The sequence below is a fragment of the Canis lupus genome, chromosome 2, assembly GCF_011100685.1.
Source record: "Canis lupus familiaris isolate Mischka breed German Shepherd chromosome 2, alternate assembly UU_Cfam_GSD_1.0, whole genome shotgun sequence".
In the NCBI taxonomy this organism is placed as follows: domain Eukaryota; kingdom Metazoa; phylum Chordata; class Mammalia; order Carnivora; family Canidae; genus Canis; species Canis lupus.
The window spans coordinates 66,124,465-66,139,171 of NC_049223.1; the positions used below are offsets into that span (position 1 = coordinate 66,124,465).

At 44.8% G+C, this 14,707-nt stretch overlaps 1 protein-coding gene and 1 long non-coding RNA gene across 4 annotated transcripts in view; one reads left to right on the forward strand and one right to left on the reverse strand.

Moving 5' to 3' along the window:
- ABCC11 (ATP binding cassette subfamily C member 11) overlaps positions 1–14,707 on the forward strand; it is a 70,393-nt gene that overhangs the window by 35,785 nt on the left and 19,901 nt on the right. For all 3 annotated transcript variants that reach the window (XM_038531102.1, XM_038531103.1, XM_038531104.1), the window contains 8 exons: positions 686–810; positions 2,501–2,573; positions 4,379–4,582; positions 6,002–6,136; positions 6,221–6,317; positions 7,836–7,925; positions 10,509–10,612; positions 13,522–13,719. In XM_038531102.1, the coding sequence (XP_038387030.1) occupies positions 686–810; positions 2,501–2,573; positions 4,379–4,582; positions 6,002–6,136; positions 6,221–6,317; positions 7,836–7,925; positions 10,509–10,612; positions 13,522–13,719 (1,026 nt within the window). The remainder of the gene's footprint in view (positions 1–685; positions 811–2,500; positions 2,574–4,378; positions 4,583–6,001; positions 6,137–6,220; positions 6,318–7,835; positions 7,926–10,508; positions 10,613–13,521; positions 13,720–14,707) is intronic.
- LOC119870340 lies at positions 5,893–8,004 on the reverse strand. Its single transcript, XR_005355833.1, has 2 exons — positions 7,658–8,004; positions 5,893–6,048 (listed from the first exon to the last, which is right to left on the reverse strand). It is a non-coding gene; the product is annotated as an uncharacterized LOC119870340 (long non-coding RNA).

Below are 14,707 nucleotides of genomic sequence, written 5' to 3' on the forward strand. Positions count from 1 at the left end.
CACCCTGGGCCAAAGGCAGGCGCCAAACCGCTGCGCCACCCAGGGATCCCTCTTAAATTTATCAAACAGAAAAGCAGGATGACACTAAAGACCCATATACCCACCACCTAGATTCAACAGCTGATAGCATTTGCATTTTTGCCACATTTGTGTAGAAACACATTTTGTAGAACTATTTTAAATTACAGAGATTATGAGGCATTTCCCACTTATTACTTCATCATGACATCCCCAAAATAAGCACATTTCCCCATCTGTGCGCAATGACATCATCACACCTAAAAACATTGGTAACGATTCTGTTGGTATCCAGGAATGGTCAGAGATGACCTGGAACTTTCTGTCTCACTGTGAAGAACATAGAGGCACCACTTGCTAGAGAATGGGGCTGGGGAAATAAAAGAAAGAAAAAGTATGAGGTGTCTTCAGTGCAGACCTGGGATTCAAGTCATAGGAGGAACTGGTTTAGCTCCGGCTGCTGCCCCATGTTCCCAGGACCATCCCTGGACTCACTGGTAGGCCTGGCAGGACCATGTTAAAAGTCCCATTTACACAGGAAAGTCCCCAGGATCCTAGAGGGTAGACCCCCTACCCTAGAGGGTAGTCCTCGGGCCCTGTGGCTGCTGAGCTAGGCAGGGTCCACCCCTGTTCTGCTCATTCTGAGGCTGGACTCACTCTGCTGCAGATGCACTTGCTGGAGGGCTCAGTGGGAGTGCATGGAAGCCTGGCTTATGTCCCTCAGCAGGCCTGGATCATAGGGGGTAACGTCAGGGAGAACATCCTCATGGGACGCCAGTATGACAAGGCCCGGTAAGTTTCTTGGAGGGTCCAGGAGGGACACAGCTGCATGGGGCTGCTTGGGGGAGGGATCCCCTGCTGCTAATAGTAATTTGACAACCGCTAACACTTGCTGTGTGCTCATTTATATGCATCCACGTATTTTCTCCTCACTGTGAAAGAAAGATCATTATCCTATCCATTTTCTAGAAGAGTCTCCAAGAGCTGAGGCCTCCAAAAGTTAAATGATCTAAAGCCACAGAGCTTGGAGTTTATGACAGAACCACGATTTGAACCCCATTGTTGTCATGCTTAGCTGTTAGATGAGTCAAAATATTCTTCCCCCTCTAAAAACATTACTTTCAAACTTCATTTGTATTCATTAATGCCCCACCTCTAAGTCAAAAGGTGAAACGAATGGGGTGATGAGGTTGCACGATGTAGAAGAAAACAGTTTGGATTCGTGGTCCAAACTGGTGGGCCGCCTGCCACCATCCTTGCCTTTTGTGCCCTCTCCCTCCCAGGGTCCGGGGTTAACCTGCTTGAGATATGCACTTGCAAGTCATGAGTGAAGTCTATTCAGTGGAGAATCCACAAAAGCTGCCCTGAATGCTACAGTTGTGCTTCCAACTCTGGCGGACCCTGGCCTCCATTGACCATTTGCTTGATTTTGGCAATCTTCCCCCAGCAGCAACACTGGGAGATGTGTAGATGCATGGACTGGCCACCTCCACCTGGTTGTCCTGTGGGCTCTTCCTTGTCAGGTCAAACACCAGCTCAAGAGGACTCTGCTCACCCATCTTGCCTGCTTTTTCCCCAACTTGTCCATCTCAGTTTACTGGCATCATTGGACTGTGTGTCCCAGCAAACCCAATGCCTCCTGCTCTGATACTTCTCATCTAATTGGTCACCCATCTTGGACAACTCTATCTCCTAAATAAGTCTCGTCTTTCTCTCTTCTTCTCCAATCTCCGCTGCCAGGTCTTGCCTGTGATCTCCTGCTTGACTTGTTCCCACGTGACCTTGGCTCCCTCTCTCCGGTTTCTCCTGCTCTGTTCCTGCCTCCAGAAACATAGCTCTCGTCATTGTTCTGTTTTCAGACTGATACAACTCATTGGGCAGTTTTGAAGTGTCCGGTCAGAAATAAAAATGCACCAATTCTTAGATTTAGCACTACTAGGAATTTAACGCAATAGATAGGGTCACCATGGACACAAAGGCCAATATACAAAAGTATTCATACTACACATTGTTCATAGCAGCAAAAGGCTAGAAACAACCCTAGTGTCCATCACAGGGACACTGGTTAAATAATTTATGTTGCAGCTATATAATGAAATACTGTGGTGCCATGAAAACAAAACAAACCTATACATGCTGCACACAGATGCATACAACCACGTTATTTCTGAATGAATACCTAAGAAACTATAATAGTGGCTGCTTCTGAGGAAAGCCACTGAGTCCAAAATGAGGGAGACTTGCTTTTCGTTATGTCTTTTTGTTGCTGTTGCTCTGTTCTAATATTTACTTAATGCATGTATTAGATTAAAAGAAATGAAGGAAAGAAGGAAATGCAAAAATCCTCCAGTGCTTTATGATTGAACACAGGATCAAGTCCAAATTTCTCAGCATGGAACCCAAGACCTTTCTCTTCCCAACTTGGCAAGGTTAGGGGGCCTGCGGCTGGGCCTCTTGTTTGTCAGTTCTCCGTCCTTTGCAGGTACCTCCAGGTGCTCCATTGCTGCTCCCTGAACCACGACCTGGAAATTCTGCCCTTTGGAGACATGACAGAGGTGAGTGGGAGGTGAGGGTCCCCCATCTCTGTTGCGATGGTGCCTTTGTAATGGTTCTTTGGGGTCCTCAGGCTACCTTCCTGGGTAGGTAGAGGAGGGAATTTGGCTATTTCCCCAAAGCAGCCCATGAAGCCTCAAAGCCTTCCCTACTCGGAGAGGGAACTGGGGCTTATCTCCTATGGATAGCTGGCAAAGAGCCTACCTTACCTCGCAAGCATGGGGAGCTGACCTCAAACTCCTTTTGGAGCAAAGCCCTCGAGACCTGTGAAGATGAGAAACCTCCCATCCATCCCCCTCTTGTGCCCTCTCCCCTGTCCCGCCCTGCCCCCTCTGGCCAGCTCTTCCTTTGCCAGTGGGAGCAGTAGCCAAGGCTTTCCAGCAGCAATGTGATTCACATTTTCTTGATAATTCACCATCTTTCACATCTGTAGCCACCTTTAATCTACATAAGACCTTTGTAAGCTAAAAGCAATATTGTTGTCTTATTTATTACTTATTTTCTCAGTCTGCGGAGCACTTAGCAGATGCAAAAGACTATTGTAGCAACTTGAATGCATTGTCTTAGGCAAACCCCTCAGGTAATTCTAGGAGGTCTAGGAGGTCACTGCTTCTATTACCCTTCTTTTAAAGGTGAGTCTGTAAACCCTTGAGGGCAGAGAACTCAGTTATCTTGTTCAGGGTTATCTCTTCAGCAGGAAGGAGAAAGTGTGGTCCATAGAATGGCATCAAGGAGTATGGACTTCATCATGCTTGAAGTTTAGATGAGCTGATACATACAAAGTGCTGTGAACATGCCCAGCTAGAGTGGGTGTCAGCTCATCATGAGAGCATAGCAGGCACTTAGTAAGCATCTGTGGAGTGAGGAAGTAACTCCTGACATAAGGCGTCATGTAGGATAGTCCTTCCCATGACAGCAACAATAGAGCCTCTTCCAGCCATTGCCCCCCTGTCCTGTTGAGTGGCTGTATGTCCTACAGTCTTAGACAGTGAGGTCTGGTGGTCCTGCAGGTCGATGGTCACTGTCAACAGATTTAAAACCCAAATAAAAAGAACATGAGAGACTCCTAACTTTGGGAAACGAACTAGGGGTGGTGGAAGGGGAGGTGGGCGGGGGGGGGATGACTGGGTGATGGGCACTGAGGGAGGCATTTGATGGGATGAGCACTGGGTGTTATTCTATATGTTGGCAAATTGAACACCAGTAAAAAATAAATTTATAAAAACCAAAAAATAAATAAAATAAAATAAAATAAAATAAAATAAAACCCAAATAAGATGTAAGGAGGTTCTCTTTCTTAGAAATGATTTTTTAAAAATCTAAACTGCTAAAGTTTTAAAATGCCACTTAAGAAGTTGACAGACAGGGCAACCCAGGTGCCTCAGTGGTTTAGCGCTGCCTTCAGCCCAGGGCCTGATCCTGGAGACCCTGGATTGAGTCCCACGTCGGGCTCCCTGCACGGAGCCTGCTTCTCCCTCTGCCTGTGTCTCTGCTTCTCTCTCTTTGTGTCTGTCATGAATAAATAAATAAAATCTTAAAAAAATAAAAGAAGTTGACAGACAGGTTTAGAAATATTGTATCTAATTATGAGTTATAAAATTTTAATTAACTGAAAATCATTTTTTTCATTCCTTACTAAGCAAATTTTGAAAAATATTTTTTTGAATACTGGGGGTGCCAAATCATTAGATGACCAGGAGGGTGCACCGAGGGGGTTCAGGCTGTCACATCTGGACACCTGGGTGGTTTGAGCACTCCTCACCGGTCTCATCCTCTAGACACAGTGCCTTTGACTGCCTATTTGCAGATTGGGGAGCGGGGCCTCAACCTCTCTGGGGGGCAGAAGCAGAGGATCAGCCTGGCGCGTGCCGTCTACTCTGACCGCGAGCTCTATCTGCTGGATGACCCCCTGTCTGCTGTGGACACCCACGTGGGGAAGCACATCTTTGAGGAGTGCATTAAGAAGATGCTCAGTGGGAAGACCATCATTCTGGTGACCCACCAGCTGCAGGTAACCACCCTTTCAGGGCTCTGGCCATGACCGATGGCTAACGTAGATCCTCATGTTTCTGCTATTGATTCAGTAATAACTTCACAGCAGCCACCCCTTCATCTCAGACTAGACCTCAACATTTGAGGGGGGCATTATAAAAAACCTGATCTCTTCTGTTTCTATGTGGAGAGGACAGGCTGGTAAAAGATTTCTGTGGCTGGTAAATATTGAAGCCATATTTTAAGGTCTTCTTCGAGATTTTATGGGTTGGCTGCTCTTTTAAAGTTAGGGAAAAAAAGAAGAAAAACTTTCAGAGAATTCTCAAAGTCTCTAATGACATGCAATGACATATGGGGGCTATCTCTCATAATGCCTTTACCCAAGTATTTCCGTATTAGGTTTTGGCCTCAAGACAGTATTATTACTTATCCCTCTCCTTCCATTTTGGCCTATTTTGGGGGTACAAAATATTTCAGACATAAAAACAGTTTATAAAATAATCTAATGAAAATCCATCCATCTACCACCCAGATGACGCCCTTGAACATGGATCCCTCTTGGATTGCATTCAGCTTCCTGCTTCCCTCACTTTGCTGTTTGTCATTCTCATGCAGGTCTCCATAACCTTACGACATGTGTATGAATCTCTAGACTTGATAAAGTGTCCTTTTGCATATTTTAAAGCTTTATATAATTGATAGTTTGCTTTCTGTGACTTTCTGTAATTTGCTTATTTCACTCAACATTGTATTTTTGAGCTCTTCCATGTTGGTATGTGCAACTTGATTTAATTCTCACTGGTATAGCATTCCAGTATCTGAATAGAACAGAATTTATTCTCCTACGATGTACATCTAGGTTGTTTCCCATTTTTCACTTTTACAAAAAAAATGCTTTGGCATACTTCTTTTCATAGGTGTCTTTTTTTTTAAGATTTTATTTATTGATTTGAGATAGAGAAGGAAAGAGAGCCAGCAGAAGGAGAGGGAGAAGCAGGCTCTCTGCTGAGCATGGAGCCCAATGTGGGGCTCCATCTCAGGACCCTATATCATGACCTGAGCCATAGGCAGACACGTAACTGACTGAGGCACCCAGGCACCTTTTGTATGTATCTTTATACATGTTTGCGAGTTTTGGGGGGTAGAGTTTTAGGAGTCCAATTGTTAGTTCAAAATTCTTAAATATTTAATTTTACTAGATATTATCAAGTTGTTTTCCCAAGTATTTGCACTAGACTACAACACCCCCTACCCTTTATGAGAGTTCCCTATACCTCCAGTCATCACCAGCACTTACGCAATGTTTTAAGATTTTTGTAAGCCTGGGGATATAAAATAATATTTTATTATGATTTAAGTTTGTATTTTCCTGTTGAATGATGAAGTTGAATATCTTTTTGTATGCTTACTGAACACCTTATTTCTTCTGACTCTTCAGTACTTAGCACTTTGTGACCAGATCATTTTCTTAGAAGATGGGAAAATCTGTGAAAAAGGAATTCACAGTGAATTAATACAGAAAAAAGGGCGATATGCCCAACTCATCCAGAAGATGCTTGGAAAAGCCACACAGGTGATTTCCACCTCACCCCATCCCACCCTTGCTACCCACAGAGAGGAGCATCTCTTGCATTCATGGCATGTGCTTTCTTCCCAGGACAAACTGCAGGACACAGTAGAGACAGCAGAAGACCCTCAGGGGCAAGGGCAGGCCTGGACCACCTTCCAGGAAGAAATTCTTCATGAAAATGATGGTAATGGTGCTGGGGAACAGGGAGAGAACATTTGCCTGCCTGCCTGTCCAGAAGTCCTAGTATTTCCTCCTGGACCCCAGATGGGGCCCTGTCCCTCACTGTCCAGGTTCCTAGACATCACATACACAGGTTACAGATCCATGTAGTTGAGGGCCGCGGGGCATGAACTGTGCTGGTTAGGAGGCCTGAGGATCCTAGAAGTGAATGCTGTGGGGGCAGAACTGAGGGTGTGTAGAGGCAAAGGCAGGGTGTGGTAGCTTACGCCTGGAGTGGCATAAATTTAACTTAAGGCTGCTAGACAGTCATTCATTACATGTTTGTTGAAAGTAAATGTTGAAAACCAAGGTATTAGAAATCAGAAATGAATTGGGCCCAGTCTCGGATATCCAGAAGCTCGGGCCTTGATCTTTTCCGAGACAGGGCAGCAGGGCAGAAAGACCTCCATTTTTAAAGCAAGACAGTTCTGGAATTGAATTCCAGCTCTGCTACTTACAAAGCTGTGTGACCTTGGCCAAGCAACATAACCTCTCTAAACCCTCATTTGCAAAAGTGAAGCTAATAGTGCTTACTCTGCAGGGTCATAGTGGAGATAAGATGAGGTCAGTTGGAGGGAGGCCTTAGGACAATGCCTAGCATATTGGAGGCTCCTGTCAGAAAACATTTTGGGCGGAAAAATAATTGGAAGGAACAGGTATATAGGTCACAGAATGAAAGGAAAAGTTGAAGAAGCAGGCCTCAGCAATTTTAGGGTGTAAGTATTAGGAACAGGTGCAAAATCTTTTTGAGGAAAACCTACTCCATATATTTTTCATCCTAGTGTGATTTCCCTTAAGATTCAAATTCTAGGAAGAGAGCCCTCTTCCCCAGGAGAAATTAGGGTTTAGTAGAAGAAGGAGAGCTGCGGATAGGGACAACCACGCCTCCCCAGAGTGCTGCTTCCTGTTGTTGCCTTTGTCATTAGCAGCATCTGCTGGTACTTCCCAGGTGCTGGTTTCCCTGCTCCACTCTAGGATGAGTCTGTCTGAGCTAGTGTATAGTTGTTTTCAGAAGCATATTGCTGCAAAGCATGTTACTAACCATCTATATAGGCCTGCCAGCTGCCAGATAAGGAAATAGAGAGGTTAAGTGATTTGCCTGAGATTGCACAGTATTGTAATGACCATTCTGGAACCCAGTTTTCTGGTCTCAGATCATTGCTTTCTTCATTCTCTCCTGCTGCCTTTCACAACCCATCATGTTCTTGGGCACCCCAGCAACCCTTCCTCCCCCCCCTCACCAGAGTTACTGAATGGCTGGGGATGGAACCCCTGCCCAGGCTCTGAAGTCCAGGTCAGAGTTACCTTCAGCAGAGTCTTCCACGGAAACATGCGGGTTAGAGTCGGACTTGGGTGGGGCTCTGCAGCTGGAAGGTGAGGAAGCTGGTAAACGGTGGAAGTCAGGGACAGAGGGCTTTGCAAAAGCTCTTCTTGCAAACGATTGAGAAGCACATCATTTCCTTCTTCTCTTACTCTGATCCAGTGCTGGAGAATCAGCTCACAAGAAAGGAGATGATGGAAGAAGGGTCTCTAGGATGGAGAGTCTACCACCATTACATCCGGGCAAGTGGAGGTACGGTGGGCCAGCTGCCATCTGGGCCCAGCACTCTCTCTCTGACTGGCCCTGCCCCCGAAACTGGGTCAGGCTGGAATGTGTGCAGTCATGTGAGATAGAGAGGCACTGGGGAGTCATGCCAATCGTGGGTTTGACTTGCACAATTCCAATCTCAGCCCGTCAACTATAGTGACTCACCACCATAGTCCATGCTGGAAGTTAAGTTTCACGTTGTGTTAAAATGTACCTGGGATTTATTTTGATCAGGATGGTAAGACATGCAGACATGGAAATTATTGTCACAAAGGAAGATGTTTATGTTCATAGATCCCTAGAAACAGGAGACACAGCTTGCCATGCAGGGCCATACAGGGAAGCACCAGGTTGATCAGGAGGCAGAGGGAAGGGAGAAGATAGCCAGGAGCCCTTATTGGGGGTTTTGTGGGAAGGAGTGAGTAAGGCAGGGTAGGTATGCTGAGTAACCTTAGGATTATATAGTTTGAATAAGTCTGGGGGGTGCTGCGCTATACAAGTGGTCCCTAGTTATCTGGCACCTGGCCCTGGGATGATGTAGGGCAGGAATATTGGCTTGCTGCATGAATTTCATGAGGAGGTGGTTGGGAGTATGGGCTGTGGATTGGTTGGTTTGTTTAACACAGATGTGCTCACAGGAAGTCATTTGCTGTTTCTAGGGATTAGTTGGCCCCGGGAAGCACAGCCTCCCCAGGATCAAGGCCCCAATTGCCACAGCATCAAGAATGTAGAAAATACAGACATAGTCTGTTCAGTACTGTTTATTTAAGTGGTGTTCAAGCTGTAAGTCCTGACCCACTAGTGGGTTGTGAAATCACTTGAGTGGAGTATAAGCAGCCCTGAAAGGAGAAAAATAGAACAGAATAGAAAATATCTGTATGCATTTCATATATTGACATTGGTGAAGCTTTTATTCTGGTATACATTAAAATACATTTCTCAGGTGATGGGAGCTAGAAGTTTCAAAGCTAATGGTTTACTAAAGGGCATATGTTACCGAATTCATATAAATATAACTGTTCAATGTTATAAACACAAGACTGAGTATATGATACTGTACTTTTAAATAAATTTAAGAGATTTTTGAAAGTAACTCAAATTCCTTGTCAACATTTTACTTTTGATTGACTTTGGAACCCAACCCTGCGTGAGGTGTATCTTCTTTCTACCTGTCTAGGGGAGGAAGGGGTAGGCTGTGCATAGATCACCATCCCTACCCCTTCTACCATGGGCACTCCTGCAGGGCATAATATAGTGTCTAGCCAGAATGGGGAACAGAAAATGCTTGTGAATGAGTGAATGAATCCAGCAACCAATTGATCTGTATTTACAAAGTACCTATTATGGACCAGGCACTGTCCTAAGCAGACTCTGGAGGGAAAGGGGGTATAAAGGCATCTAAGAGCCAACCGTGGAATCTAGCTGGAGAATTATGACATTCGCATTTACCATGTAGCAGGAAAGATCTCCATGGCCAGGCATAGTCTCACATGTCATCAAAGAAGAGATGGCCCATGAGTGGAACTTAAGAGGGGTTGAATTCAAGAGAAGGAATAAGGGTGGGCTGCCTGGCTGACTCAGTTGGTAGAGCATGCAACTCTGGATCTCAGGGTTGTAAGTTTGAGTTCTACATTGGATATAGAGATTACTTAAAAGATAAAATCTTAAAAAAATATATGGGTGTGGCTCACAGACTGGATAGGTGGGTAGAGTGCTAGAGCAAGGGACAGATGCTGAAAGAGGGGACGCTTTGGGTTTTCCCATCCTTGACTTTTTTGAATCCAAGCTCTACTACATAACACCTCTATGACCTTGGACATGTTTCTTCCTCTCTTGGAGACCCAATAAACAAGGTTAGGGATAACTAACTAAAAAATAAATATCCATGTTTAGTACTATGCCTGGCACATAGTATATAACAGTCCTACCACATAAAAGGTAGTTATTGTGGGGCACCCAGGTGCTTAGTCAAGTGTCTGACTTAAGAACAGGTCATGATCTCAGGGTCCTGGGATCAAGCCCTGCATTGGGCTCTGGATCAGCACAGAGTCTGCTTGTCCCTCTGCCCTTTCCCCCTCTCATGTTCTCTCTCCCCCAATAAATAAATAAAGTCTTTTAAAAAGGTAGCTATTATTATCTTGAAGATTGAATTATCAGGACCCACATAAGGGGGACTACTCTAGAATACTGCTTTTGTGCCAGGCACTGGGTTGGGTATTTGGTATACATTATTGCCTATCATCTTCAGGGTGACCCCATGTAGCTAGAATGACTACCATTACCATTTCATAGGTAAAGAAGTGGAATGTCACTGACATTTGGTACTTTGCCCAGGCTAACATAGCCTGCAAGTAGTAGAGTCCCAGGATTTGACTCTTGAGCTTTCTAACCTTGGAAACCAGCCCTTTCCAGTCCTTCAAGGCATCCAAGGTATGTGTAGGTCAGGGAGATGCAAGGGCTTGCAATGACTGGGAGACAGAGGCCCTATCCTTCTTGATGGTTACATATTAGCCATTGCTGTTTACCTTCTTGTGACACCTGTGTGTCACCCTTCCTCTCCCTCCCCAGGTTACATGGTGTTTGCCATTGTTTTCTTTCTCATGATGGGGATCATCTTCCTCACGACCTTCAACTTCTGGTGGCTGAGCTATTGGCTGGAGCAGGGCTCAGGGGTAAGTGTTACAGTGGGAGTGGGGTGTGTTTCTGTGGGCTGGTATGGAGTGGGGCAGCTTCTTATTTCGTGGGCCCCATAAAGATCAGATTATAGGTTGTGGAACCCCATAACAGGTCCAGAGCTTGCCATTACCAAATTAACAAGTGGAAGAGCTCTAAAGAAGACTTCTGAGAGCTGGAACATGGTAGGGCTCCCTCCCAGCTCTGGTCCCCTGTGTTCACAGAATGAGTGGCCATAAGTGCTGTCTCATCAGGAGAAAACCAAGAGGTTTCTGTCCCCAAACCAGTCCTCAAGAATGCATTACATTCCACCTTGGTGATTTTGCCTTTTCACTTTGCTTTATTTAAAATGTGCATCTGCATTTCTTGTTGGGGGCAAAGAGGCCACATCAAATATAAGCATAGCTGGTGTTAGTAAAAACAAGGAAGAAACATTTTACTCAGTTACTACCGTGTCAGGGAAATTGCTAAGAGCCATTCTGATTTGGGCCTTTTGAATGCACAGTTGATGTGGGCATTTTAAAAAGAGAATGAACGTGAGGGCTCAGTAGATTCAGAGAAATGAAACTTACCAAGGGTTGGTGGGTGTGAATGTGATGAGCTCAGGGGTCCACTAGCTGACAGTTATCAAAGTTAGGACCCTAATCTTCCGCAGAGACAGAGGCCCTATCCTTCCTGATGGTTACATGTCAAAGTCACGGTTTCTAGGTCCTAGGAAGAGATGCTTTGAGTTGTAAGAGCTACATATTCACAGCTATGTGCACTTTTTAGTAGGTGCTCTGAGAAAGGGAGCATGCCATCAGGTGTTGGCTAGAACAAGTGGTAATTTTTCCTGGTGGTGGTTGAACTTCCTCAGGCAGGCATTTTGATGGGGGGCAGGGGCTGGGGTCCTCCTATGGACATGCTTTGAGCTGCTAGAAGCCATGCTAAAGTTTGGTTAAGTTTTTTAGTGCAGGGATTTGGAAGGAGTCATCCTGTGTTGAGAAACCTGTGGTTTTCAGCTGTTATGTGCCTGGTTAATTCATTAATCTTTGCAACCACATTCTGAGATAGGCACTATCTCCATTTTACAGAAGAAACTGTGCTTAGAGAAGAAAATAACCTGCCCTGGGATGTGAAGTTCCCTGGTGGGACTTGAACTTGGTGTTCTGATTCCAAGCCATGTTTGCCCAGAGGTCTGCTTGGTTAACCTTTGGGTTATGTGTCAGGCAGGATTTGGTCCAGAAAACAGAAGCCACTTGAAGGATTTATAGCTTCCAAAGATTCAATATAGGAATTAGAGGCTACCCAGTCATTGGAAGAGCTCCAGCGACCCCAGCAGTGGGTAGCTCTAAAGTGGCTGATTATCAGAAGGATGCCTGCAAGTCCCTGGCCAAACTCCATGTGCCACCTACATGTCCACAGTTGCCACCAGCGTATGATGGCTTCTTCTATTTCAGCTTTGAGATTTCCTGAGACTACTTCTCTTTGTGAAAATCTAACACCTGAGACCATGCTGGCAGGAGTCTGGGAAATCAAGTTCCCAAGCTCTCCCTTGCATCATAGTGAGGAATGTAGAAGCACCAGGAATGATGCCGGGTGATAATCTAGCACAAGTTTCTTTTTCTTTTTTCTTTTTTTTTAGCACAAATTTCTAACACCAAAGAGTGAATTTATCAAGTCATTTTCTACCCTGGCAGAAGAAAATAGGCTCATTAGAAATCAGGCTTCCTTGTGACAAAGATGCATTGAAAGAAGGACGAAAAGAAGTCATTCAGGGAGCTGAGTTTAGAACAATCAGGGTAGAGTGAGTGGTGCAGTGGGGAGAAGAGCTGCAGTCAGGGAGACAGACTAGTTTGCCTGCTGTATAGTGGACCAGGACAGACAGACAATGAGGGCCTAATCCAGGGCAAGGCAGTGAGAAGAGAGAGGGAGGGAAAAGCAAAAGCACCAAGCAGGGAGGTTTGCACATATAGTTTCACCCTGCACCAGCTACTTACTCCAGGAAGAAGGATTTTCTCTCCCCATTGAATTTCACTCTGAATTCAGTTTTTTAAAAAATTCGATCTGACTCCCCAAAGAAAGAAAACTCAGTTTTCCTCTATTCCCACACAATGCAATATGCAGTTTTCTCTAACTCTCTGGACACCATCTGTGTGTCCTACAATTCCGACATGACATGGAGTGAATGCAGTCCCACAAGACTATCTGTGCTTCAAATACTAATCATAACTCTGGACCTCCTGTACTTCTGGCAGACCAGCTATCTGTTGGGGGTTCCAATGACCCCCTTTTAGGATTTGATCATTTGCTGGAATGGTTCACAGAACTCAGGGAATACCATGGTACCAGCTTTTTGGAAGGGATATAGTAAAGGATACAGATGAATGGCCGGATGAAGCAGTACATAGGGTAAGATCAGGAAGGGCTCTGAGTGCAGGAGCTTCTGTCTCTGTGGAGTTGGGGTGCACAACCCTCCTGGCATGTGGATGTGTTCATCAACCTAGAAGGTCTCTGAACCCCACACTTTAGGGATTTTATGGTGGCTTCATACATAGGCATGATCAATTATTAATTCAATCTCCAGCTCCACTCCCCGTGCAGACAGTGGGGGGTGGAGTTGAAAGTTCCAAACTTCTACTCATGGTTTGGTCTTTCTGATGACCAGTTCTCCATCCTGCAGCTATCTAGTCCCCTCCCCCCACCAGCCATCTCAGTAGCTACAAAAAGACACTCTAATTGCTCCAGAGACTCCAAGGGTCTTAGAAGTTCTTATGTCAGGAACCACAGTCAAAGGCCAAATATTAGAACAAAAGATGCTCCCAGTACCCCATCACTTAGGAAATTACAGGGATTTTAGGAGCTTTGTGCCAGAAATGGGGAACAAAACCAACTATTTCTTAACAAACCACACTGTTTTTTCTTGAAGACCAATAGCAGCCAAGAGAACAACGGAACTACTGCAGACCCAGGTGACATACTGGACAACCCTCAGCTGCTGTGTTATCAACTGGTGTATGGACTCAGTGTCCTGCTACTAATCTGCATAGGTGTCTGCTTCTCAGGGTTTTTTGCCAAGATCACAAGGAAAGCATCCTCAGCATTGCACAACGAGCTCCTCAACAAGGTACGGCCTGGGCATGGCTGAGGCCACAGGCTTGCCCAGTTTTCTTTTTCATTTTCTTTTTTTTTTTTTAAATTGCTAGACTATTTTTTTGAGCAGTTTTTAAGAAAAATTGAGTTGAAAGTACAGAGTGAGATGAGATGTGTCCCTCACCAATCCCCCAGTTTCTCCTGTTATTAACATGTTGCATTAGTGTGGGATGTTTATTACAACTGATGAGCCAATATCAATACATTTATTATTATTAGTAGTAGTAGTAGTATTATCTAAAGTCCATGGTTCACATTAAGGTTCACTGTTTGCATTATACATTCTATGGGTTTGGACACACATATATTGACATGTATCTGCCATAAAGACTAATATAGAAAGTTTCACTGCCCTAAAAGTCCTCTTTGCTCTACCTATTCATCCCTCTCTCCCCCTCAAATCCTGACAACTGCTTATCTTTCTTACTGTCTCCAAAGTTTTGCCCTTTCCAGAATGTCATATAGTTGCAAGTGTACACTGGGCTACTAGGTGGGTGGGAGCAGGCCACAGAAGGAGCTGGGGGCATAGAAGCTCTCCCACTGCTAGCAGGATGATTCTAAAAGCTTAGTGTCTTGCTGGAGGGTCAATGGTCACACCAATGCTTGTCTCTATTGGCTGAGCACTGTCACATACAGAGTTGCTTCTAATTGTTCTGGGTTCTTTTTGAAGTGGTCCTATGATCCTTATTTTACATATGAGAGGACTGAGATCCTTGTGTGTTATGGTGAGAATATGTTTTGGTTAAAATACCAAATTGTCTGCGATATCACACTGTCTCCTGGAAATGTCATGGTTCTCCCCCTCACCGGATGTTACTATGTGCAGGTACTGGGTGGGCATTGGGCAGTGGGTAATGAAAAATGCAGGTATGGTTCAGACCATCATGGCCTTATAGTATATTGAGGAAGATTGATGAGGAAACAGGCTGTTGTAACATAGTGTGGAAAATTACCCACTGGAT